General features: G+C 42.9%; 2 protein-coding genes across 7 annotated transcripts in view; one reads left to right on the top strand and one right to left on the bottom strand.

Moving 5' to 3' along the window:
• CTPS2 (CTP synthase 2) overlaps window positions 1–23,825 on the bottom strand; it is a 122,124-nt gene that overhangs the window by 46,554 nt on the left and 51,745 nt on the right. For all 6 annotated transcript variants that reach the window (XM_054472120.2, XM_054472119.2, XM_054472122.2 and 3 more), the window contains exon 14: window positions 1,185–1,281. In XM_054472120.2, coding sequence (XP_054328095.1) covers window positions 1,185–1,281 — 97 coding nt within the window. The remainder of the gene's footprint in view (window positions 1–1,184; window positions 1,282–23,825) is intronic.
• Window positions 12,147–16,489, top strand: S100G (S100 calcium binding protein G). Its single transcript, XM_054472124.1, has 3 exons — window positions 12,147–12,178; window positions 12,974–13,117; window positions 16,385–16,489. The coding sequence occupies exons 2-3, from the start codon at window positions 12,983–12,985 to the stop codon at window positions 16,487–16,489; spliced, it is 240 nt and encodes a 79-aa protein (XP_054328099.1). The 5' UTR covers window positions 12,147–12,178; window positions 12,974–12,982.

Here is a 23,825-nt window from a genome sequence, read left to right on the forward strand (position 1 = left end):
AAAGAATTCTTGCTGGGTGCGGTGACTCACGCCTGTAATCCCAGCACTTTGGGAGGCCGAGGCGGGCAGATCACGAGGTCAGGAGATAGAGACCATCCTGGCTAACACGGTGAAACCCCATCTCTACTAAAAATACAAAAAATTAGCTGGGCGTGGTGGCGGGCGCCTGTAGTCCCAGCTACTCAGGAGGCTGAGGCAGGAGAATGGCATGAACCCGGGAGACGGAGCTTGCAGTGAGCCGAGATCGTGCCACTGCACTCCAGCCTGGGCAACAGAGCGAGACTCTGCCTCAAAAAAAAAAAAAAGAATTCTTATAACTTCAGAGGATTCTAAGGGATTCTTATAATTTCACGAAAATGACACTGAACACTCACAATTCCTGAGCTCCCTCTCTGCATCCGGTCCCCTTAGCAATCTGCATTCCCCTTTTGTCACATTTCTTCTGCTTGTTTTGAGGCCCTAGGAGGGCAGGGCTGGTATCTGTCCTGGTCACTATTATATCTGCGCATGGCACAGAGTGGGCACTCAAGATACATTTATTAAATTGAATTAAAGGCTTTAGTTTGTTTTAAACAATAAGTTATTCTTATATAATATGCTAATTTATGAAAAAAGTTCCACAGAAATTAGAATTAACCTTATGGGGAGTGGAAAGATCAGCAAATATCAAATGGTGAGCCATCTCCCCACACTGGGGCTGCCAGGGAACAGAGAAATACGCGTCTGAGGTGCACAACTGCCGTCCTACTCGGAAGTTCATTTGTGAGTCACTAAGACCAGGCAAACAGATATTAAACAGGGAACCAGTTCAAATGTAATGGAGAGAACCGTGGATTCAAAAGAACTGAGTGTGAATCAGGGCTCTCTCTCCCAGTCCAAGTTCATCTCCAGGAGCATCAGTAACTCACAAAACAGCCCAATGAACAGGGAGTCACGCAGATCAAATGCGGAGGGGCATTCAGTGTGTTCTACTGAGGCCAGCCCAAGGGACAAGCTTACTAGGGAGAGGAATGCCCAGAGCAGAGGGTCAGTGAGGGCAGGGGAGATGGGAAGAGGAAGAATCAGGGCCCTCCGAGGATGCTGGAAGGGGCAGGGGTGAGTCTCCACCACCCAGAGTGCTGGGCACCTGCAGTCACATGAGCGACATCCGACATCTTGTAAAATAAACAATATGGGAAACTTACTTAATATTGAATTTTCAGTTTTGAAAACAGTTCTTCTTATTCCCAGTCTCATTGTTCCTCCCAAATTGCCAGGGTTGTGCTCAGGCATATCAATCACCTTAGAAAACAAAACAAGTCCAGTTTTGCCATCTTGTAAAAATGTCATTTCCCAAATTTCAAGCTTTACGTTTAAAGGAATGATCATTGGGTAAGCATGGTCCCTAAACTATAACATTTGATCAGTCTTTCCAACAATCATGTTCAAATACAGGCATGACACAGACACACCGCACATTGTACTTCCTTTCCATCTGCTTCTCATCTTTCATTTATATCACTTATAAAACAATGTATCAGGAGCATCTTGATGATGTCCCTCCTGCCATTACTCAAACCGTCAGTTCCAAGTAGTCCTCACACTTCAAGATCTGGATTGCTGAGGCCTCCCACTTCGGTGTTCACATCTTTCATGATAACCCTCTTCCCACTGCCCAGTGCATTCCCTAAAGATTTTCCATAAGCAAATCTATCACTACTTGTACTGTGGAAAGGTATACCAAAAGAACCTATTTATAGAAAACCATTAGAGGGATAGGAAGGAAGGAAGGAAGGAAGGAAGGAAGGAAGAAGGAAGGAAGGAAGGAAGGAAGGAAGGAAGAAAGAAAGGGAAAGAAAGAGAAAGAAAGAAAAAAGAAAAGAAAAGAAGTATCATCCAGTCTAGCACACTCTGTAGGTCAGAAACTTAAGTGGCACCCTTGATCGCTCCCTCTCCCTCATAGCCACTCTGTCAAGTCCTGTGGATTTATCCCCTCCAGAATTCCCACATCCATCCACTTCTCTCCAGCCCTCTCCCAGGCTAGAGCAATGGCTCACTCACTGGCCACTCAACATTCCCATGGCCCCAGCACACCCCACCTACTGCAGGCAGAGTGGTCTATTCACACAGCAAATCTTAGTGCGGCATTTTTCCTGCTTGAAACCCTTGACCTCATGGTATCAGGCCAGCCTAACCGTCCAGCCTTATCTTATATTCCCTGGCCCTCTCACCCTGAGTGCTGGTTCTTTGAGTTTTTCAACTGCATCTCCTTTCCTCCCGCCATGGCGACTTGGCCCACGCTGCGCCCTCTGCCTGGACAATCTCCTCCCATTCCTCTGCCCTCTTTTCCTAAATGAAACCATCCTTAACCCTGAAATCTTAGCTCCACTATCCAACATCAGCCACTCCAGGAGTTGGTATTTCTGGGAGCCATAGCCGAGTCAGGGTCCTCCTCTCTCTGTGCCCTCACAGAACGAGGTTCTTCCCCATCCCTGCCTTTCTCTCAGTTTGTGTCTGGTGAGTGCTTTGTGGAAGAGACAGTCAATCTTTGAGAGCCGGAGTGGCTTTATGTTTATGATCACAATCACACTGCAGAAATTGAGAAACAGGTGATTTTTATGAAAAGCCTATCCTGGTGAGTCTCGTAATTCATCTGTTTTCTCAGTTCTGTTCACTACGATCTCATGGTTTCATTTCATCTTCTTTTTTAAAGTTGTTAGAACAGACTACAGTTGGGTGAGTCAACCTGTTCTAATGGAATTGCTTGAGCTTCCCTCTCATAAAACCTTTCATTTGTTGTTGTTGTTTTTCCCCATACTGTAATTGCCACATATTGCTCTACAGGAATCTTTGACAACTGGAATTTTCTGAGGTAAAAAATTCCCAAGAAAATGTCTGATCTTATCAGTGCCCCAGAACTTTCCAAGCCATCTGAACCCAGTGTCCCAAGCTCACTCCAAGAGTTACTTCAGGGAAAGGGTGAAGAAACTCAATGACCTCCCTTGTTAGATGGACTGCTCAATTCTCTTGCTCAATTCTCAAGTGCTCTTGGCCTTGGCATCTTGTTCCTATCTTTGGTTGGCTAATTATGGCTAGGTTAAGTATTACTGGAGTGAGTTGAGAGAGGGCATTCGCTTTTGGTTGATGAAGCTGAGTTGCACATAGATGCCTGGCCTCTCTATGTATTCTCTATATCAGGTAAGACTGCACCATCTGCCACAGATTCAGAAGTCCTATGTGTATTCAGAGCCTCAACTTCCATTTAAGTTTCAGACAACCTGAACCATCTAGGCAGACTACAGGGATAACCTCCCCTAATTTCTTGATAGAAGTGCACTACGACTCTTCAGTCTTCCTCACTGTGTTGGGTCCCAATACCCAATACCCAAGAAGAGTCTTTACATGTAGTTTGTTCAGTTACTGGCAAGGTTGGTATTCAAGAAATATTCTGGTATGAAGCATTGAGATTAGAGTAAAATTAGCCAACTAAGAACAGGAGGCCAGGTGCAGTGGCTCACGACTGCAATCCTAACACTTTGGGAGACCAAGGCAGACAGATCACTTGAGCCAGAAGTTGGAGACCAGCCCAGACAATATGGTCTCTACAAAAAATACAAAAATTAGCTGGGTGTGGTGGCACAGGCTGCAGTCCCAGCTATTCAGGAGGCTGAGGTGGAAAGATTGCTTGAGCCTAGGAGGCGGAGGTTGCAGTGAGCTATGATCACACCACTGCACTCCAGCCTGGACGACAGAGCAAGACCTTGTCTCAAAAATGTAAAGAAAAGGAAAGAAAAAGAACAAGAAATCTGCCTTACTGCTTACTTGGGATGAACTTGACAAACACTTGAAGACCAGAAAATATTTCCAAAAGTCAAGTGTAGGGGTGGAAGGTGGGGAGAGAAGGAAAATGCAGTGGGCATAGGGGCTGCCTAAGAGCATTAAAAACTCCTTCAACAAAGTGGGAGAAGTCTAAAAAGTCCTCAAAGAATACTATGAGATTATTTAGCAACATGGAGACAAACACCAGGAGAAAGAGCTAGAAGAAGCTAAAGAGTGGGACAGAGGGAGTGAGGATTAATGACTTTGTCATTATAGGCTTTTCAGAACTGTTGGCTTTTTAAACTTTGCACATAGTATTTTACTAATGAAAATACAAGTTTAAGTCATCGTGAGTAAAATGTAATATTTAGGCCTTACACTAGGGTATTAGTTCACATTATCCCTGCTGTTTTCAGAAGTAATAAACACTTCCTTCTCCTGAAATGATAGCACAGAAAGAAAATCCAAGGTATAAACGCCACTGTGATCCTCTGATTAAAACATGCTAGCGTAGGAACCAGTGGAGAAGGCAAAAAATGCTAGAGAAGAGGTGGGAAGCAGGTGAAAATAGGTCTCCAGTACCAAATGTTGCCCTGAACATCAGTGAAAGGAGAAAAGCAGGAAGAGAATTGACAGGCAAGTCGCTGATGGAGGGAGGGAACAGGAGGGTTCTGTGTGGGCCTAGCTTAGGAGGTCTCATCTGGGAATCACCATCGCATACTCAGGCAAAGAACGCTGCCAGGCACCAGCTGGTGGAGCCCCAACACTCAGGAAGCGGAAGGTCAGGGCAAGGCAGAGACTATGGTGCCCAAGCCTGACACACCAGCTGCCTTGCAGAGTTATCAGATGATCCTACAAGATGTTGATGGGTGGCTGCCTCTTGGGTTATAAGCAACCTGATTCAGCAGCAAAAATTAACAAAAATGTCTTTGTTCCTTGCATTCCTTCCACTAAAAGCCTGACAGACAGGAGAACATCACAGTTTCAAAACATATCTATTTTATCATTACTGGGGTGGTTAAAGAAAATATCTCAAATATGCTTTAGATTTAACACCAACATTTCCAAAATACTCTAGATTTTTGCATCTGAAAGGAAAACGCATCTTCCATTGCAAAAGGATTGCCTTTGCTTCCTCTAATTCAGCCTAAATACTGGCTGTCATCTGATCCCCAGATCTGTCCTCTCTTGGAACTAAGCCATATAGCATGAGAAAAATAAAAAAGGATCAATAAGTGATAAAGCTTTAGGAGATGTAAAATCAGCATGTAAGGATAAATATGGCACTAATTAACCTTTACTGATGTTTTCTGCAGCCCATAATAAAAGTGTAATGAGTTCAAGACTTTACAGCATCCCAAGTGCCTTAAACAACAAAGTCTACAGGAGTTAGGTTCTCTTAGCAACAGTGAAATTCCTGACTGGACCTACCTGACCTACCCTGGTAAGCCCAGCTTTCCTTTTGTTCCTCATCTTTGAATATTTCACCTGGAGACAAAGGGAAAGCCTACTCACCAGCAGCTATTTCTATTTCCAGAGTCTTAGGCAACACACAGCAATTTCCTCTACCATTTTTTTTTCCACTTTGTAGCATCGGGGTTTCATCATGTTGCCCAGGCTGTTCTTGAATTCCTGGGCTGAAGCAATCCGCCCACCTCAGCCTCCCAAAGTGCTGGGATTATAGGCATGAGCCACCACGCCCAGCCTCCTCTAGTATTCTTTACAAGTATTCTCCAATTCATTCCTTTCCTACTGCTCATTAGGTTTTCAAGCCTGATTCTGATTTTGATTCTAAGTCATATTCAAATTGTACATAAAGTATCAAGCAGTTTTACATCAGCATTACTTTCCCTAATGTTGGGTTACACTGCTAGCTCCAGCAGCCTCCATCACTACAGACTAAACCTAAACTCTTCTAGGTGGCTCTCAGGTCCTACCTCATACAGGAACCCAGACTAGCCATGCCCTCCTCATGTAATCAAACCTGTAGCTTCTACCTCAGCTAGCTGGGGCCATTGTCAATGGCACCTGCACTCTCCTACCCATCACCATACTATACACAGACCGCCTCCTTCTCTACTTTTCCCAAGATACCTTCTCCCTCCCATTCCTCATGCTTTAGGGGCCCCCTCCAGTTCCCCTTACTGCCTTATAATTAATGCCATTGTTATGCTCAGCCTACCAAATAAATAACCTATACATTATCAATTCATTTTCACTAACTCACTGTAGGAGACTGAATAACGCCTACCCCACCCTAAAGATATCCACATCCTAGTCCCTGAAACCTATGAATCTGTGGCAAAAGGGACTTTGCAGATGTGATTAAGTTGAGGATCTTTTTTTTTTTTTTTTTTTTGAGACAGGATCTCACTCTGTCTCCAAGGCTGGGGTGCAGTGGCATGATCACAGCTCATTACAGCCTCTGACTCCTGGCTTCAAGTGATCCTCCCACCTCAGCCTTCCAAGTAGCTGGGGCCACAGGTGCATGCCACCATGCCCAGCTAATTTTTTGGTATTTTTTTGTAGAGATGGGGTTTCGCCATGTTGCCCAGGCTGGTCTGGAACTCCTGGCTTCAAATGATCCTCCAGCCTTGCCCTCCCAAAGTGCTGGGATTACAGGAATTAGCCACCATGCCCAGCCCGTAAATTGAGGCTCTTGAGAAGGGGAGATTCTGGATTATCAGGGTGGGCCCAGTGTAACCACAAAGGCTCTTAAAAGAGGAAGGCAGAAGGGTCAGGGTCAGAAAAGGGGATATGACCACAAAGCAGAGATCAGAGAGACTGGAAGATGCTATGCTGCTGGCTTTGAAGATGGAGGATGGCCATGGGCAAGTGGCCTCTAGAAGCTGGAAAAAGCAAGGAAATGGATTCTCTCCTACACCCTCCAGAAGGAACACTGCCCTGCCAACCCACTTTATATCTCTGACTTCCAGAAGAAATGTATATGTGTTTCAAGCCACTGTGTTTGTGGTAATTTGTTACAACAGCCATAGGAATCTAATACCGTTATTTACTAAAAACAGCTTTAACTTCCTGTATTATTTCATAAATGCATCTCCTCTCATAAATTAAGTGTAGGCTCATCAAGCACAAGGATTAGATCTTTTTATTTTCCGTCTCCACTGAGGAATTCGACACAGTGTCAAGTTCAGATCAAGTACTCAATAATCGAATCTCTCAGTGTTTTTTTTTTTTCTTTTTTTTTTTGAGACAGAGTCTCGCTCTGTCGCACAGGCTGGAGTGCAGTGGCACGATCTCGGCTCACTGCAAGCTCCGCCTCCCGGGTTCACACCATTCTCCTGCCTCAGCCTCCTGAGTAGCTGGGACTACAGGCACCCGCCACCACACCCAGCTAATTTTTTTTTTTTTTTTTTTTGTATTTTTAGTAGAGACGGGGTTTCACCATGTTAGCCAGGATGGTCTCTATCTCCTGACCTCGTGATCCACCCGCCTCAGCCTCCCAAAGTGCTAGGATTACAGGCGGGAGCCACTGTACCCGGCCTGGAATCTCCCAGTGTTTTAAGTGTATTAAAAACTAACAGAGGAGACTAAGAGACGGGTCAGTGGGCCACAGAGTAGCAGAGGGGTGTCTGAGATACTCAGGGATGTCCCAAGTTGCAGGTGAGTCTCTTCAGCAGACGGGAAGGGAGGGGTAGTGCCCTACTCAGAGGCTGAGTACACACTATGCCGAGTCCTGCCTGACAGAGTCCTGCCTCTAACCTGAAGCAGTTTATTTCCCATTTCTGGCTTCCAACCTGCGCTGCTGTGTCACCAAGTAGTGTGAGAATGGAATCTACAATGAGGAAATCAATGAGCAGTCCCATAAGTACATATGTATTTTTCCAGTCTTTTAAACTTGTTTTTTTCCCCACCAGTAAAAGAAAGCTGCTATGGTTTGAATGCATTCCCCAAAGTTGATGTGTTGCAAGCTTAATCCTCAGTGCAACAGTGTTGAGAGGTGGAACCTTTAAGAAGCAATTAAGTTATAAGGGCTCTGCCCCCATGAATGGATTAATGCCATTATCATTGGAATGGGTTAGTTATCATGGGAATGGGTTCCTGGTAAAAGGATGAGTTCAGTCCCCTTCCCTCTCTCTCACCCATTTGATGCCTTCCACCACGTGATGACACAGCAAGAAGGCCCTCACCAGATGCCAGCACCTTGATCTGGGACTTCCCAGCCACCCTCCAGAACTGTGAGGAAATAAATTTATCTTCTTTATAAATTAGCCAGTCTCAGGTACTCTGTTATAACAGTGCAAAACAGACAAAGGCCTATATCATTTTCATCAGGAAAAGAACTTTCTTACACCTCAGAAAAAGAACCTTCTTATACCTCCAGATGTAAACATAACACTTAAGTGTGATACTACCTGTGGTCCTAATGTTAATATACAATGGTTGTCCTCAGAGAAGCCCTTCTCCTGGGAGGGGCATGTGGCACGGTGGTTGAGGGTGCAGGCTGGGCCTGAACTTGAATCCCAGCTCTACTACTGACCAGCAATGTGACCTTGAGCAGGTCCTTGGATGTCTCTACAGACTGGGGGGACCAACAGCATCCACTTCATAAAGTTGCAGCAAGGATTTAAGGAGGCTGTGGGAGTTGGGTGCCTAGGTCAGCACACTGCCCATGGTAAAAATACGCCCTCAAGAAGCACAGGCTATGGTCAGGAGACCTCTGGGAACTCAACTGCTGAAGGTGAGCACAGGCTGACCCAAAAGACAGTGAGCCTCACAGCCCAGGCAAAGGTTGGAAGTGAACTTTGTCTGAAGGTCCAGGGAAGGTAGATACCAGGTCAGGTGACAAGCAAGCTATACTTTCTGGGAAAGTAGCATTTGAGTATTCAAGGTCTCTTTTAAACTTCAGGATCAAAGATAATAAGAACCCATGGATAGCATTTCACACCCATTTTGTTTTGCAGGGACCAGGTACTAACACTGTACCCTCTTCCTGAAGGTGCTTTTTAAGACATTCCATGCTGTCACCTTCAAGCAGAATAACCCATAGAAGCCTGTGGTGCCCAGAGCTCTTAAAATATGTTACTCTTGGCTTTCCTAGGAAAAGTTAAGTCTGTCCAAAGATCAAACAATTGAACAGTGAGGTGATAAATAACCTTTGCCTCTCCATTTTTCCATTACCACCCTTGTGCCTGTCATTTCCCCCTTCTCTAGTTTCAAAACGCACTCTTGTGAACACACCCTGTATTTATCACTTGTCTCCATATATTTTTAGTTAATGTTTCACAAGAGTATCTATTAGTGGATTTTTCATGTTTCCAAGTGCAAGTTTACCCTCATGTTTTTAAGTCTATGGGTAAAGAGAAAAATAAGAGACAAGAGATATGACTGGTAGAAGTGAGCAAGTAAAAACTTAAGAAGCCCCACAGGCTGTTTTTCAAGTTCAAGTTTTGCTAGCATTCACTACAAGTATAAATTCTGACAATAGGCAGCATTGGGCCCATTCTTTCTTTTTTTTGAGACAAAATTTCACTCTTGTTGCCCAGGCTGGAGTGTAATGGCAGGATCTCAGCTCAACGCAACTTCCACCTCCCGGGTTCAAGCAATTCTCCTGCCTCAGCTTCCCGAGTAGCTGGGATTACAAATATGCACCACCACGCCTGGCTAATTTTTGTATTTTTAGTAGAGATGGGGTTTCTCCATGTTGGTCAGGCTGGTCTCGAACTCCTGACCTCAGGTGATCCGCCCACCGCGGCCTCCCAAAGTGCTGGGATTACAGGCATGAACCACCGCGCCCGGCCACATTGGGCTGATTCTAATCAGAACTTGTCCCTTGAAAGAAGAGATTTGTAGCCTAAAAGACTATTAACCAAATACTGCTCCAAAAGTTTTTATTAGAGATAATTTTTATATATACATACACACGTCATATGTAATATATGGGTGTATATATAGAACATGTTATCTTTCATCCTATATCGTTACTAAGATGACATATAGTTATTAAAATCATTTCTTCAATACAGATGCAAAAAATAGGCCAGGTGCAGTGGCTCACGCCTGTAATCCCAGCACTTTGGGAGACTGAAGCGGGCAGATCATTTGAGCCCAGGAGTTGGAGACCATCCTGGGCAACATGGCAAAACCCATGTTGTATTTTTCTACAAGAAATACAAAATATATATATATATATCCGGGCATGGTGTCACATGCCTGTAGTCCCAGCTACTCGGGAGGCTGAGGTAGGAGGATCACCTGAGCCCACGGAGGTTGAGGCTGCAGTGAGCTGTGTTCACGCCACTGCAATCCAACCTGCCTCAAAAAAACAAACAAAAAAACCAGATGCAAAATATAATAAACATCCCATTTGATTTTAGCTCACAAGTGGTAATTTGAGAGAAAAGATGATTTAAGATGCTATTCAACAATTGGAGAGATTTGACCTGGGCTATGATAATGGCATTGTGGTTACGTAGGAGAATGTCTTTGTCCTTAGGAGACAGATGCTGAGGTGTTCGGGGGGAAGCATCTGGATGTTTGTAATTGATTCTCAAATGACTCAGGGGTGGAGGAAAGTATCTGTCCAGAGAAAGAGAAAGCAAATGTGGAGATGTTCGCAATTAGTGAATCTAGTCGAAAAGCAGACTGGTGTTCATTGCACTATTCTTGCCACTTTTCTGTAGATCTGAAATATTTTTTAAAGGATGTTTTAAAAAGATAGTTCTTGTTATGATTAAGCACAAAAGCCTACTTCCTCCCAGGAAAACAGAACATATGTGTAAAAACACTGGCAATTTTCTAAAATCTTGATTAAAATGCATTGCCAAAATCAGAATATTTTTGTAAAATCTTATAACTAAAAATAAAATGCCTGTCTTTACTCCAACCAGTGAGTTAATACATATTCTATATTGGTGCATAGCAAAGTCAAAGAATCCATAATAAAAACAAGAAGAATATATACAAGACAGCAAAGACACATGGAATGATAAATGCTCAAGACTGGCGGGAAGCTTTTAAGGAATTCTATTAGATTTCCCATTTGTTCTCCAATGTAAATAAGGCCCTAGAATTTTAGAGCTGAGAAACATCAGGGAGAAATACAGTCCCAATAGTTCAGTCCTTAGTTTGTAGGTGATATAAGGCAGAGTCAGAGAAAATTCTGTAAGTGTGGAAGTGTACAAGTGTTTCAAAGCTGTAAAGTGGTCTTAAAATCCACCTGGAACCCCTTCCTGTGAGTTACAATCAGCATTAGATCAATGTCCCTTGGAAATGTCCTACTTATTTCATGGAATTCTTTCCAGTAGAAATCAATTTCCTTGGCAATTTTAACTCATGGCAGTTCCAAAAAGTTTGAAGTATTTCCAACTGAACAAGAAGAGTAAGTCGAGTGTTTTCACAAGTTTTGTGAATGATAACAAAATATATTTGGTAAGGAAAAGGATAATGAGAAATAAAAAGCAGACACAGGACCAACAAATAATGAAAGAGCTGAAAAAATGACCATGTTACTCAATATTGATTTGCCAAATAAAACCACAAATTACTGAGTATCTTCTTTCCACTTCTTAAACCTACTTCTGAAGCAATATTTCCATTCATTCATTCATGTATTCAAATATTTAAGCTGCTAATATGTAAAGACATCAGAAGGACTTCAATGGCCATACTGTAATTTTTTAAACTATGTAATATTGTCCTTCTATGACAGCATTTTTTCTTTTTTACAGACAGGATCTCACTCTGTCACCCAGGCTGGAGTACAGTGGCACAATCATGGCTCACTGTTGCCTCAACCTCCCAGGCTCAAGGAATCCTCCCACCTCAGCCTCTACAGTAGCTGGGACTACAGGCATGTACCACCACACCTGGCTGATTTTTTAAATTTTTCAGTAGAAATGTCTTGCTGTGTTGACCAGGCTGGTATCAAACTCCTCACCTCAAGCAATCCTCCTGCCTCGGCCTCCCAAAGTGCTGGGATTACAGGCATGAGCTACCGCACAGGGCAGCATTTTTTTTTCTGGATATGAAGAAAGTTATTTTTTAAAGCCTAAATATGCAACTAAATTGAAAATAATCCTCTATATCTAAGCTTTATGAAATGTGAACTGTGAGCAAATATAATTCTACATTGGAGGGAAAATATAATCTCAGGGGAAAAAAATCCAAGCTTAGGACTCTGAACCATGAAGCAACTGTCGAGATGGACCTTTACTGGATCTTGCCCTTAATTATAGGGTTCATGCAGTCTTAAACCTGGGTTTCAAAAACCATTAATAATTACCCTTAAGTGGCCAACAAAAGGAAATTTTCATAATCAGGGTGGTGTGCCCGTAAAGACTATAAAAGTGTCATGATTCTGCTCAGCTTTTCAAACTCTTCTTTGATTCTTCTAGCTGTTTCACTATTGGGTGACCAGGTTAGTGTGATTTTGGTACTACCTAGAGCTCCTTCTGTTTGCATTAATACTCTGCTTCTTTTTAGAATGGTGTGAAAGATAATGGTCTGGAGAGAATGTGAGTTTATGCCATCTGGAGATATTCCCTGTAACTTAGAAGCTAGAAGCTGTGGTCAAGTATTCTTCAAGACCACAGCCTGCAGAGTGCAGATCAGGTACATAAAAAGTGTAGAATGTTTTTAATTACTAATAAAAATGTTTGGCTCCAGGGACCATCTCCTAACAGATGTACTCTAAGAACAGACATTTAACATACTATCTAAGATGTCTTTTTTTTTTTTTTTTTTTTTTTTGCAACATTGGCTCACTCTGTCGCCCAGGCTGGAGTGCAGTGGCATCGCACTCACTGCAACCTCTGCCTCCCGGGTTCAAGCGATTCTCCTGCCTCAGTCTTCCAAGTAGCTGGGACTATAGGCATGCACCACCATGCCCGGCTAATTTTTGTATAGAGACCGGGTCTCACCATGTTGGCCAGGCTTCCACGGTCTCGAACTCCTGACCTCAAGTGATCCACCCTCCTCAGCCTCCCAAAGTGCTGGGATTACAGGCATGAGCTACCGTGCCCGGCCTAAGATGCTTATTTTTAAAACATGTTGGTAGTTACTGGTGCCGTTCCAACCCCGACATTCTCTTTTCCTTATTCTCCCCCATTTATGCCAAGGAAATGGCCCAATGGCACCAAAATCCTGCAGACAACCCTCAGCACAAAACTCTACTTCAGCTTTTTGGTAAGTTTATTTTCTTCACAATTTATAGGACACCAGAATGAGTACTAAAAAGTCTCCTGAGGAACTAAAGAGGATTTTTGAAAAATATGCAGCCAAAGAAGGTGATCCAGACCAGTTGTCAAAGGATGAACTGAAGCTATTGATTCAGGCTGAATTCCCCAGTTTACTCAAAGTAAGTGGCCATCCGCAGAGCCCGCTTAATGGGACTGATGGTGGGAGGGGAGGGAGGGGAGAGGACTCTGGTAGAGCCTTATAGGGACCGTCGCTTGAGGGAGGACACATGCAGGTGGGGTTTCTTCCCCTTAAGTCAGGCCACATTTCAGAAGGCAAGCTCTCAGAAAACAAGGGCCAAGCCTTCTATCCCTCCTGCAACCTCAGCACAGGACTCTGCAGGACTAGCCATGATAAATGGAAGCAATGCCAAGCTATGCCTGGAAGACCCACAAGTCACCAAGCAAACCCACTAAGGCCTTCAGCATGGATTCAGTACTTCTGTGCCAGGCTTTAGGAAAACAAAGAAGACTGCAAAATAGTGTTAGCTGGCCTTGGACAGGCTTCATTTCTATATGTAAAATCCCTCAACAAGACCAACACTTAGCAGTCTGTTAGGAAAACCCACTGACAAATTGCCTTGTCAGCACTCATTTATATTTCAAAAGCATTTAAATTTGTTTTCATCACTTAAATTTGTGTTAATGAGGCAACCATGCATTTCTAAACAACTTTCAAGAAAGGAGTAAATTTCCTGGGCCATAAAGTTTCACATCAAAATCACCCCAGAGTTGTCAAAATCAAAATGCATTCAAGGCAACAGAGTGCAGAGAAGAGCTGATCCTCCTCGCTCCAATATACAGTACTTCCTTTCCTTTTGCTAAAGGAAAAACTGACTCAGGACACTTGCTAAAGATGGTAAGGCAACTTACTCCAGGAGGGCCATGGCGATCCATATAGGGACCACTGAAACGGGTTCTTGCCATGGGGAGAGAGAGTGGGCTCAACTCCAAAAAGGACAAGTGGGGGTTTATGACCATGGAGCAGGATGGGGGGCCAGTGGATGGAAAATTACCAAGGAAATATCCAGGATAAGGAGATTCTGGCTAAATTGCCTTAACAGGATTCTAGCTGAAGGCAGGCCAGGTGATCAAATATTAAGGGTAGTCAGATACAAGGACAGAGAGGGAAGCCCAAGGTCGGGCCTAGTCAAGCAGAGGACTCAAAGGAGAGAGTCATTGTCATTTTGCAATTAAAAACCATCTTCACAACAGAAGTGACTATGCAATTATTTCGTATGACTCAGTCACTATTTAGCTCTAACTTCAGGAGAGAACATTTCTTCAAATATTTTAACCAGCTCTCCAGATTTTAACCAGAAATGTCCCTTCTGCCAATATGACAATTGGAAAGACTTCTGTTTTTAATACTAAAAAAGAAAAAAAGCTGAATTCAATGACCACATAATCTGATATTTTCTCATTTTCTTATAGTTGAAATATAGAAGAACTTGTAAAAACAGTTAAAGTCACTAGCAGAAAAAGGGACTTTTTAATTAAAAAGCAAAACAAGTTAGTGAAAAAATTTAAAATTTTAAAAAGCCCTTTATTTTTTCTAAAAGGAAGAAAAATAATCATCTAACAGGAAAACCTAGGCCATGTACTCAAACAAGTTGTTTCAAAAGGTAACATGGGTAACTTTTTCTATACTTTATGTCTTTCCTACAAAAAGTATGTAAGACATAATCTGGAAGAAGGTAGGAAGACTAATGGTAAGTTCTGAAAGTCTGCTTACATGTACCTGATTATATTTCCATAAGGTTTCCATTACTAAGGTTTTCTGCCATACTCTGTTTACATATATCATCACCATGTATGGTTTAGAATCTAGTAAGGCTTCAGGAAAACAGTGTTTCATATTCATAAATCAAAGGCTGAATAAGTAACTTACAGTTTGGTCTTGTAATTAAAGCAAAGTGCTAAGTGTTTTTATAGGAATCTTAGGGGTTAAAATATATCTTCCATAGAGATGTGTTGCACAAAATTGTGAATCTACTTAGCACTACTGAACTGTATGCTTAAAAATGATTAAGAGCGTAAATTCAATGTTATGTGTTTTTTACCACAATTTATATATACATATATATATATAATATAGTCTAATTTGAAACTGACAAACTGAACTGTTATTTCAATCGGTTTTCTAAGTAGTATTTTGCACAGATAGACTCCTACCTGAAAGTCCAAGTACCTGAAAGTCCAAGTAGTAATGGCTTTAAGATTAGAGTTTTATGGTAGAGACAAAAATTAAGTCCGCTTAAGACACTGCAGGAAGTTCAGTAGTCAAAAAGCCTGCACACGATCTCACATGACATCTCAAGCAGTGGTTCTCCAAGTGTGGTCCCAGAGCAGCAGCACTGGCACCACCTGGGAAGCTGTTGAAAATATAGATTCTCCAGCTTGAACAACACAGCAAGACCTTGTCTCTATTAAAAATTTTAAAAAATTAGCCGGGTGTGGTGGCACACGCCTTTAGTCCCAGCTACTCGGGAGGCTGAGGCAGGAGGATCATTTGAGCCCAGGAGGTGGAAGCAGCAGTGAGCTGTGATCATGCCACTGCACTCCAGCCTGGGTGACAGAGCAAGACCTTGTGTACAGATTCTCAGGCCCCACGCCAGGCCTAGTGAATCAGAAACTCTGGAGGTGGGGCTGGCAGTCTGTACTTACTAAGGTCAGCAAGTCCATCGTGTGATTCTGATGCATGCTAAAGCATGGGAACCATTGAGCCAAAGTCATTTTGCATAGCTCAACGTTTGGGAAAAACTGGGCGGTGGTTAGTTAAGGGGTTGAGCTCTGGAGTCAATGTGTGGACCCCAACCCCTCTGTTAACCAGCTGTGGACCCTCAAGTAAGTGACTGATTGTCTCTGAGCCTGTTTCCCCACCTGTAAAGTAGATCTCCCTCATAGGGTGATTGGAAGGATTACAGAAGGAGCCCTCCCAGCCTGCTGCCTCATGTAATATGTCAGCCCTAGTCCTGGAGCAGGAGACAAACCCAGCTCCCAGGAAAACCTTGGGGCAGGGGTCCTCAACAGTTTGTGTGCCGTGGGCAATCCAGTGAAGCCCACAGATCCCTTCTCAGAAGAATGTTTTTAGAGGCATAAAGAAAAAGACCCAAGATCACATAAGAAAACAACTGTATTAAAATACACATTGTATTAAAGTAACTAATGTGTGATATGGAGGACAAAAAGGTAGCCAGTTCTATGACACAGAGCAATACAACAGCTAAAGCTGATTTCTCTCTGTTAGCTATTAGATGCATGTCACTGGAAACCTGGGCTGCCTTCTTGGCACACAGACCCAAGGCCTCTAATTTCTGAGAACGTGTAGCAGTAACTGATTCATTTTTTCTCCCCTCCCTTCTCCCATCCTTTTTTATCTAAAACAGGGTCCAAATACCCTAGATGATCTCTTTCAAGAACTGGACAAGAATGGAGACGGAGAAGTTAGTTTTGAAGAATTCCAAGTATTAGTAAAAAAGATATCCCAGTGAAGGAGAAAACAAAATAGAACCCTGAGCACTGGAGGAAGAGCGCCTGTGCTGTGGTCTTATCCTATGTGGAATCCCCCAAAGACTCTGGTTTAATTCTTTGCAATTATAATGATCTGGCTGTGAGGTTCAGTTATTATTAATAAAGAAATTGTTAGACATACCTTACTTTGTTAAGTACTGACCCTCATAACATAATAGACTTGAAAGTAACCTTAGTCTGATTCAACTAATTCTATAGATTTAAAAAAGAGAGAGAGAGAGGGAGGCTGAGGCAGGAAGGCACTCCAGCCTGGACTACAGAGGGAGACCCCATCTAAAAAAAAAAAAGTGACGGCCAAGATAGCTCTGTGATCCTGCCCAAAACTACAAAGATGGTGTGGGAGACCTGAAAAGAATCCAGAAATGCCAAACCAACTCCCTTGCTCCACTTTTCCACCAGAATCACCCTGTTGCTTGCTCTCCTTCCTTAACTCCTCAGTGCTCGGGTCATCTCCAATTTTCCACTCTGATCTCACACTATCCACTAGCGAGCAAGAAAAACACTTTACAAACAGACACTTGACGTCATGCTATCTCCCAGCACTCACTGTGCTTTCTTAATGAATGGCCCTCGACGGGGAACAGAAGGAACACAGGACCTAGAAGCGGCCCCACTCATCACTGACCGGGTGGCCTCGGGTCTACCAACCTAACGCCATGATACTGGCATGTGACGTGTAATATAAAAGATCACAGGAAGACCTTGGGCCCTCTCAACTCTTGGCATCCTGTATTCTGAGAAAACAGCCAGCCCTCAAGTTCAAGTTCCACTTTTTGCGTCCAGCTGGGGGATGCAGGGGGTAAAGTGACGACAGTGGGGAATATGGAGGCAAGAAGTGCAGAGGAGGGAAGGGAACTTTCTGCTACCCCTTACCAGATAAGAGTTCAAATGTTAACGTTCAAGTTTGTCCAAGTTACCAATGGCTCAAGCTGACCCTAATAGCCTGGTCACAGCAGTGCCCCGGAAGCTAGATTTTTATTTCTTCTTTATCTTCACAACTCTCCTCTGCAAAACACCCATGAAGTATCAAAGTATCAGTACTGGGTCCCATTGCATTTGAACAGTCTCTCTCAACCTTTCTTTTTTTCTTTTTTTTTTTCTTTGAGACAGAGTCTTGCTCTGTCACCCAGGCTAGAGTGCAGTTGCACGAACTTGGCTCACTGCAACCTCCGCTTCCTGGGCTCAAGCAATTCTCCTGCCTCAGCCTCCCAAGTAGCTGGGATTACAGGCGTGCACCCCCACATCCAGCTAATTTTTGTATTTTTAGTAGAGACGGGGTTTCACCATGTTGGCCAGGCTGGTCTCAAACTCCCAATCTCAGGTGACCCACCCGCCTCAGCCTCCCAAAGTGCTAGGATTACAGGTCACACCTGGCCTCTCTCAACCTTTCTTAAGCCATTATCACCCTCCTAAGGAGCCTTGTTAAACACTTGTCTCTAATCGCCACTCCCCAGGAAATTTTAACTCCAGAGATGTCTTGTGCATCTGTTTATGTGCTGTGTGCATATCTGTGCTTTAGACATGAAGATTTTTTTTTAGCCCCACTGCTGCCCTCCCCACCAAAAACCCAATTGTACGTGATATGCCTTTGAACAATGTTCTTCAAGCCGTTTATTATTTTTACCTCGTGCTCTAGCGCCCAGACTGCCACACTATACTTTCTGTAGTTAACATCAGAAAGATATGGGATCATTTCCACTTTCTTTTTTTTTTCTTTTTTTTTTTTTGAGATGGAGTCTCGCTCTGTCGCCTAGGCTGGAGTGCAGTGGTGCCATCTCAGCTCAGTGCAACCTCTGCCTCCCGGGTTCACACCATTCTCCTGCCTCAGCCTCCCGAGTAGCTGGGACTACAGGCGCCTGCCACCACGCCCAGCTAATTTTTTTTTTGTATTTTTAGTAGAGACAGGGTTTCACCGTGTTAGCCAGGAGGGTCTCGATCTCCTGACCTTGTGATCTGCCCACCTCGGCCTCCCAAAGTGCTGGGATTACAGGCATGAGCCACCACGCCCGGCCCATTTCCACTTTCAAAGTGTAGAAAATGACGATACTGAAGGTGTTTCAAACTACATAAGCCCTCTCCAAGATTCTGCTATACGGCTCTACCCTCAAGCTGAAAATCACTGCCAGCAAAGTACTGCCTTTGACTTATTTTTAGTTTTAGGGGTTTTTTGTGTTTTTTTTGGTTGTTGTTGTTTTGTTTTTGAGATAGGGTCTTGCTCGGTAGCCCAGGCTGGAGTGCATTGGCACTTTCAGGGCTCACTGCAGTCTTGACCTCCTGGGCTCAAGCGATCCTCCTACCTCAGTCTCCCAAGTAGCTGGGACTACAGGCATGTGCCACCATGCCTGGCTAATTTTTTTTTTTTTACTTTTTGTAGAGACAGGGGTCTCCCTGTGTTGCCCAGGCTGGTCTCAAACTCATGGGCTCAAGCAATCCACCCACCTTCGTCTCCCAAAGTGCTGGGATTACAGGCATAAGCCACCATGCCCAGCCTTTTTTTTTTTTTTCAATCCAATGAACTTGAATGTGTACGCTGGGTTCTTCTGTCAAGTTGGCTGTTGTCATTTTTCCAGAAGCTGGATGACTCTCCGAGGTGGGCAGAGGAACACACACCCATGATCCCACCTCATCTACCCATAAAACGCTGGGCAGAGCCAGGCTTCTCTCTGGGATGTTTGAGCTCAGAGAGAGAGAAGCACCGGCTGATGTAAGCACAGGGATGGTGGGGACAGGGTGACCAAAGTGAACTGGGCACGAGATGAGTAGCTGGAAGGCAAGGTGCTTGAAATTTCCTGGAAAATCTCTGAAAGTGCACAGTAGAAATTATTATCATTGGTTACGTGCTTCAAGAGGACTGGGCAGATGCGGGGGCAGGAATAAGAGAGCCACTATTCACTTGACAAATTCTTGGACATTTTGATTTCTGAGCCATGTGGACGTGTGTCCTATCAAAAATAATAAATGAAAATGTTCAATAGTAAGAGAACACTTTGTAAATCTCCGGCTGCTGCTCTTTGTGATTAGCCTCTCAGCACTCTTATTTGGAATAATCAGAAAAATACAACTATCTAAATTTTGGGAGGAGAGTATACTTGCGGAGATTTGGGAAGAAAGAAAATAAGTATGGAAGTTTCCCCCAATAATAAAATGAAATTCATTGGAAGCCATTTCAAACATTTAGAAAGTTAACCAGAAAAATAGAAAGGTGGCTGGGCGCAGTGGCTCACGCCTGTAATCCCACCACTTTGGGAGACTGAGGCAGGTGGATCGCTTGAGTCTAATAGTTCAAGACTAGCCTGGGCAGCATGGCGAAACCCTGTCTCTACAAAAAATACAAAAATTAGCCAGGCATAGTGGTGCACACCTACAATCCCAGTTACTCGGGAGGCTGAGGCAGGAGGATTATCTGAGCCCGGGAGGCAGAGGTTGCAGTGAGCCAAGATTGTGCCATTGCACTCCAGTCCAGCCTAGGTGACAGAGCAAGACTCTATCTCAAAAAAAAAAAAAGGTGATTTCTAACCCACCAAGAAACAGAGGAGATTTTTACAAACAGTTGAGGGACCATTTAAATACAATTTGTATCATTCTAATTCAACACAAGAGCATTCTCATGGTATTAAAACTCTTAAACATTTCTAACGACTCATTACATTCCACTGTACAGATACCCCATAATAGTCTTAACTATTTCCCCATTGTGGGGCATTTAGATTGTTGTCATTTCCGATTCTTCCAAATGTTACGATGAGTAGATTGTTGTCATTTCTAATTCTTCTAAATGTAATGAGTACATATTCATATTTCTGTCAACATTTCCGATTTCCTTAGGAGAATTTCTGAGAAGTAAATGTCTGAGTCAGAGGGTATGGATATTTGTATGGTTTGTCAAACAGACCATCTAACTGATTTCCCAAAAGGTTGTATGGATTCATAACTCTACAGGCAGGAAGGAGAACGCCAGCTCCACTCCCCAGAGAGCATTTGCTGGTCTCATTTTAACAACTGTTTTGTTCACGATGGTGCACATTTTTTATTTGTTGCTGGTTGTAATAAGAATCCCTTACTATTTCACCATGAACTTTACTGTTGGCTACTGCTTTGTGGAAGATATTCTTCTTCTTGTTTAAGAAGTACTGGTGTCTTCCCAGTTCATTATGAGACTGTGAGCACCAGGTTTCGATGTTGAGCATATATGGTGCTACACGGTTTCTCTCTTTCGTTCAATCAATATAATGTGTTAATTTAATTCCCAGGATAAACACACTACCCAGTCATGATCATTCTTTAATGCTGTTAAATTGGATGTTCGAATATTTTATCTGAGATTTTTCACATCTTCATTCCTAACCAATGTTAGTCTATGGTTTGAGTCTTTATTATTTGTGGTGTGTGTTTTGTTCAGTTCTGATATCTAGCTCATGCTAGCTTCTCATTTTAGCCTATGTTCGTTCTAGGTATCAATTAGCCCCTGGCAGAGTTAATATACATTATCTATTTCAACTCCAACATATATAAAGTACTTATTATGGGCAAGGCACTATACAAGATGCCATGAGAGATACAAATTTCCAGACCTCTGAGATTCTAAGTCAGTAAGTTTGGGACCAGGTCAGGGGAAGGATTCATCAAAAAAGTAGCATCTCAACTGGGCTCTGTAGAAAGAACCTTGAGGGGAGCATGCAGGAAAGGGGCAGCAGTGGGCATTCAGAAAGAGAGAAAATAGCCCAAGCAAACACATCATGCCCAAATGCAAGGCCATTTAAAGAATGTGCACACCATGTTTGGGGTGGAATGTCAAGTATGAGGAATGAAGAGGGCACACCCGCTTCAGATCATGAAAGTCTTTGGTCACAAAGGGAGTAAGAAGGTGTAGGAGTCACAGAATGACAAAAAAAAAAAAATTGTATATATTCAAGGTGTACGACAAGATGTTTTCATCTATGTATATACACTGTGGAATGATTACCACAAGCAAGCTAACATATTCATCACTTCACGTAGTTACTGTTGTGTGTGTCTGGTGACAGCAATGAAGATCCACTCTCTTAGCAAATTTCAGCCTCCCAAAGTGCTGGGATTACAGTATTATTAACTATGGTCCCCATGCTGTACATTAGATCTCCAGAACTTACTCATCTTATAACTGCAAGTTTGTGCCCTTTGACCAACATCTCCCCATTTCTCCCACACACCCCACATTTTCCATTTTCTTTATCTATTCATCTATCAGTGAACACTTAGGTTGATTCTGTATCTTGGCTATTATGAATAATGCTGCAACAAACATGAGTGCAGATACCTCTTGAACACAATAATTTCATATCTTTTGGATATATACCCAGTAGTGGGGTAGGTGGATCATATGGTAGTTCTATTTTTAATTTTTTGAGGCATCTCCACACTATTTTCCATAATAGTAATGCCAATTTACATTCCCACCAAGAGTGTGCAAGGGTTCACTTTCAGGAGAATTTTTCTTTCTTTTTTTTTTTTTTAGACAAGGTCTTACTCTGTCACCCAGGCTGGAGTACAGTGGCATGATCATGGCTCACTGCAGCCTCGACCTCCTCAGGCTCAGCTGATCCTCCCATCTCAGCATCCTGAGTAGCTGGGACTACAGGTACACACCAGCACACCCGGCTAACTTTTTAATTTATTTTTTATTATTTATTTATTATTTTTTGAGACAGTCTTGCTCTGTCACCAGGCTGGAGTGCAGTGACGCAATCTCAGCTCACTGCAACCTCCACCTCCCGGGTTCAAGCGATTCCCCTGCCTCAGCCTCCTGAGTAGCTGGAACTACAGGCATGTGCCACCATGCCCGGCTAACTTTTTTGTTTTTAGTAGAGACAGGGTTTCACCATGTTGGCCAGGATGGTCTCAATCTCCTGACCTCGTGATCCACCTGCCTCAGCTTCCCAAAGTGCCAGGATTACTTTTTTATTTTTTTGTAGACACGAGGTATCACCATGTTGACCAGGCTGGTCTTGAACTCCTGGGCTTAAGCAATCCTCTCACCTTGGCTGCCCAAAGTACTTAGATTACAGGTGTGAGCCACCGTGCCCAGGCAAGAACTTTTCTTTCTCTGAGTAGAAAAAAGTTACCTCAGCCAACAGTCTGATGTCAACTCTAAACCTACTATCCACACAGAGACAGTATCAAAGGAGTATTAGGCTCCCAGAGTGGTCTGTAAAAAGCTATTTAACCCATATTATAGCTGCATTTTTTTTTTTTTTTTTTGAGACAGAGTTTCACTCTTGTTGCCCAGGCTGGAGTGCAATGGCGCGATCTTGGCTCACTGCAACCTCCACCTCCCGGGTTCAAGTGATTCTCCTGCCTCAGCCTCCCAGTAGCTGGGATTACAGGCACCCGCTACCACGCTCAGCTAATTTTTTGTATTTTTAGTAGAGACGGGGTTTCACTATGTTGGCCAGGCTGGTCTCAAACTCCTGACCTCAGGCGATCCACCAGCCTCAGCCTCCCAAAGTGCTGGGATTACAGGTGTGAGCCACCACACCCAGGCTATAGCTGTATTCCTAATGACTACTTTTATGGGAAAAAGGATTTTTAGCCCTAACTAACCTCCAAGTGATTTCTATATGATCTTTGTAATAGTCAGGAGATGCTTACTTCAATACTCTAAATGCAAGCAAATCCTCAAAGTAATCAAAATTGCCTAAAAGATAACTGTAAGTGGGCCATGTGGGTTTTTTTCAACACCTCTTAATTTGCATTCCATATGAAGTTGTTGAAAAATAATACAGATGAGGAAAATATTTTAAACAGGGCTTCAACTAAAGGCAGGAAAATGTTATGCATTAATCAATTATACTTAATGTATAACAAAAATCAACTTTCACCCAAATCAGCTTTTAATTATGTGACTGTTCCACAAATCTACTACGGTAGATGTAAAATTCACTTAACCCTGAAAATTCCTGGATCAAAAAGGGATAAATGACATCATACCTACGATAAATAATGAAAACTGAAATAATATCAAATACCAAAATCTCAAATATCCATTTGCATCTTGTTAAAATGCTTTGAATTTCTCCCTGTTCCTTTCCAATACCACCATCCAAGTGTGCATGTGTGTGCTGATGTCTTTTGAAGGTGGAACATGAATTCTGTCTTCAGGGTGTAATATCTTATGTAAATTCAGAATTTTTAGTTACCTTTTTCAACAAACAGAAAAGAAATGCTTAGAGTTAAGCACATTCACATGCCTACACATTAGATTGAGATTGTTCATTTATATATATATATATATATGCCTCAAAAGCTGAAAATATTCAA

Source organism: Pongo pygmaeus, chromosome X (genome assembly GCF_028885625.2).
Source record: "Pongo pygmaeus isolate AG05252 chromosome X, NHGRI_mPonPyg2-v2.0_pri, whole genome shotgun sequence".
Classification (NCBI taxonomy): Eukaryota; Metazoa; Chordata; class Mammalia; order Primates; family Hominidae; genus Pongo; species Pongo pygmaeus.

Coding starts and splice junctions, on each gene's coding strand:
- S100G (XM_054472124.1), top strand. CDS start 12,983: ATGAGTACTAAAAAGTCTCCTGAGGAACTAAAGAGGATTTTTGAAAAA. Junction 13,118..16,384: donor AATTCCCCAGTTTACTCAAA/GTAAGTGGCCAT, acceptor TATCTAAAACAG/GGTCCAAATACCCTAGATGA.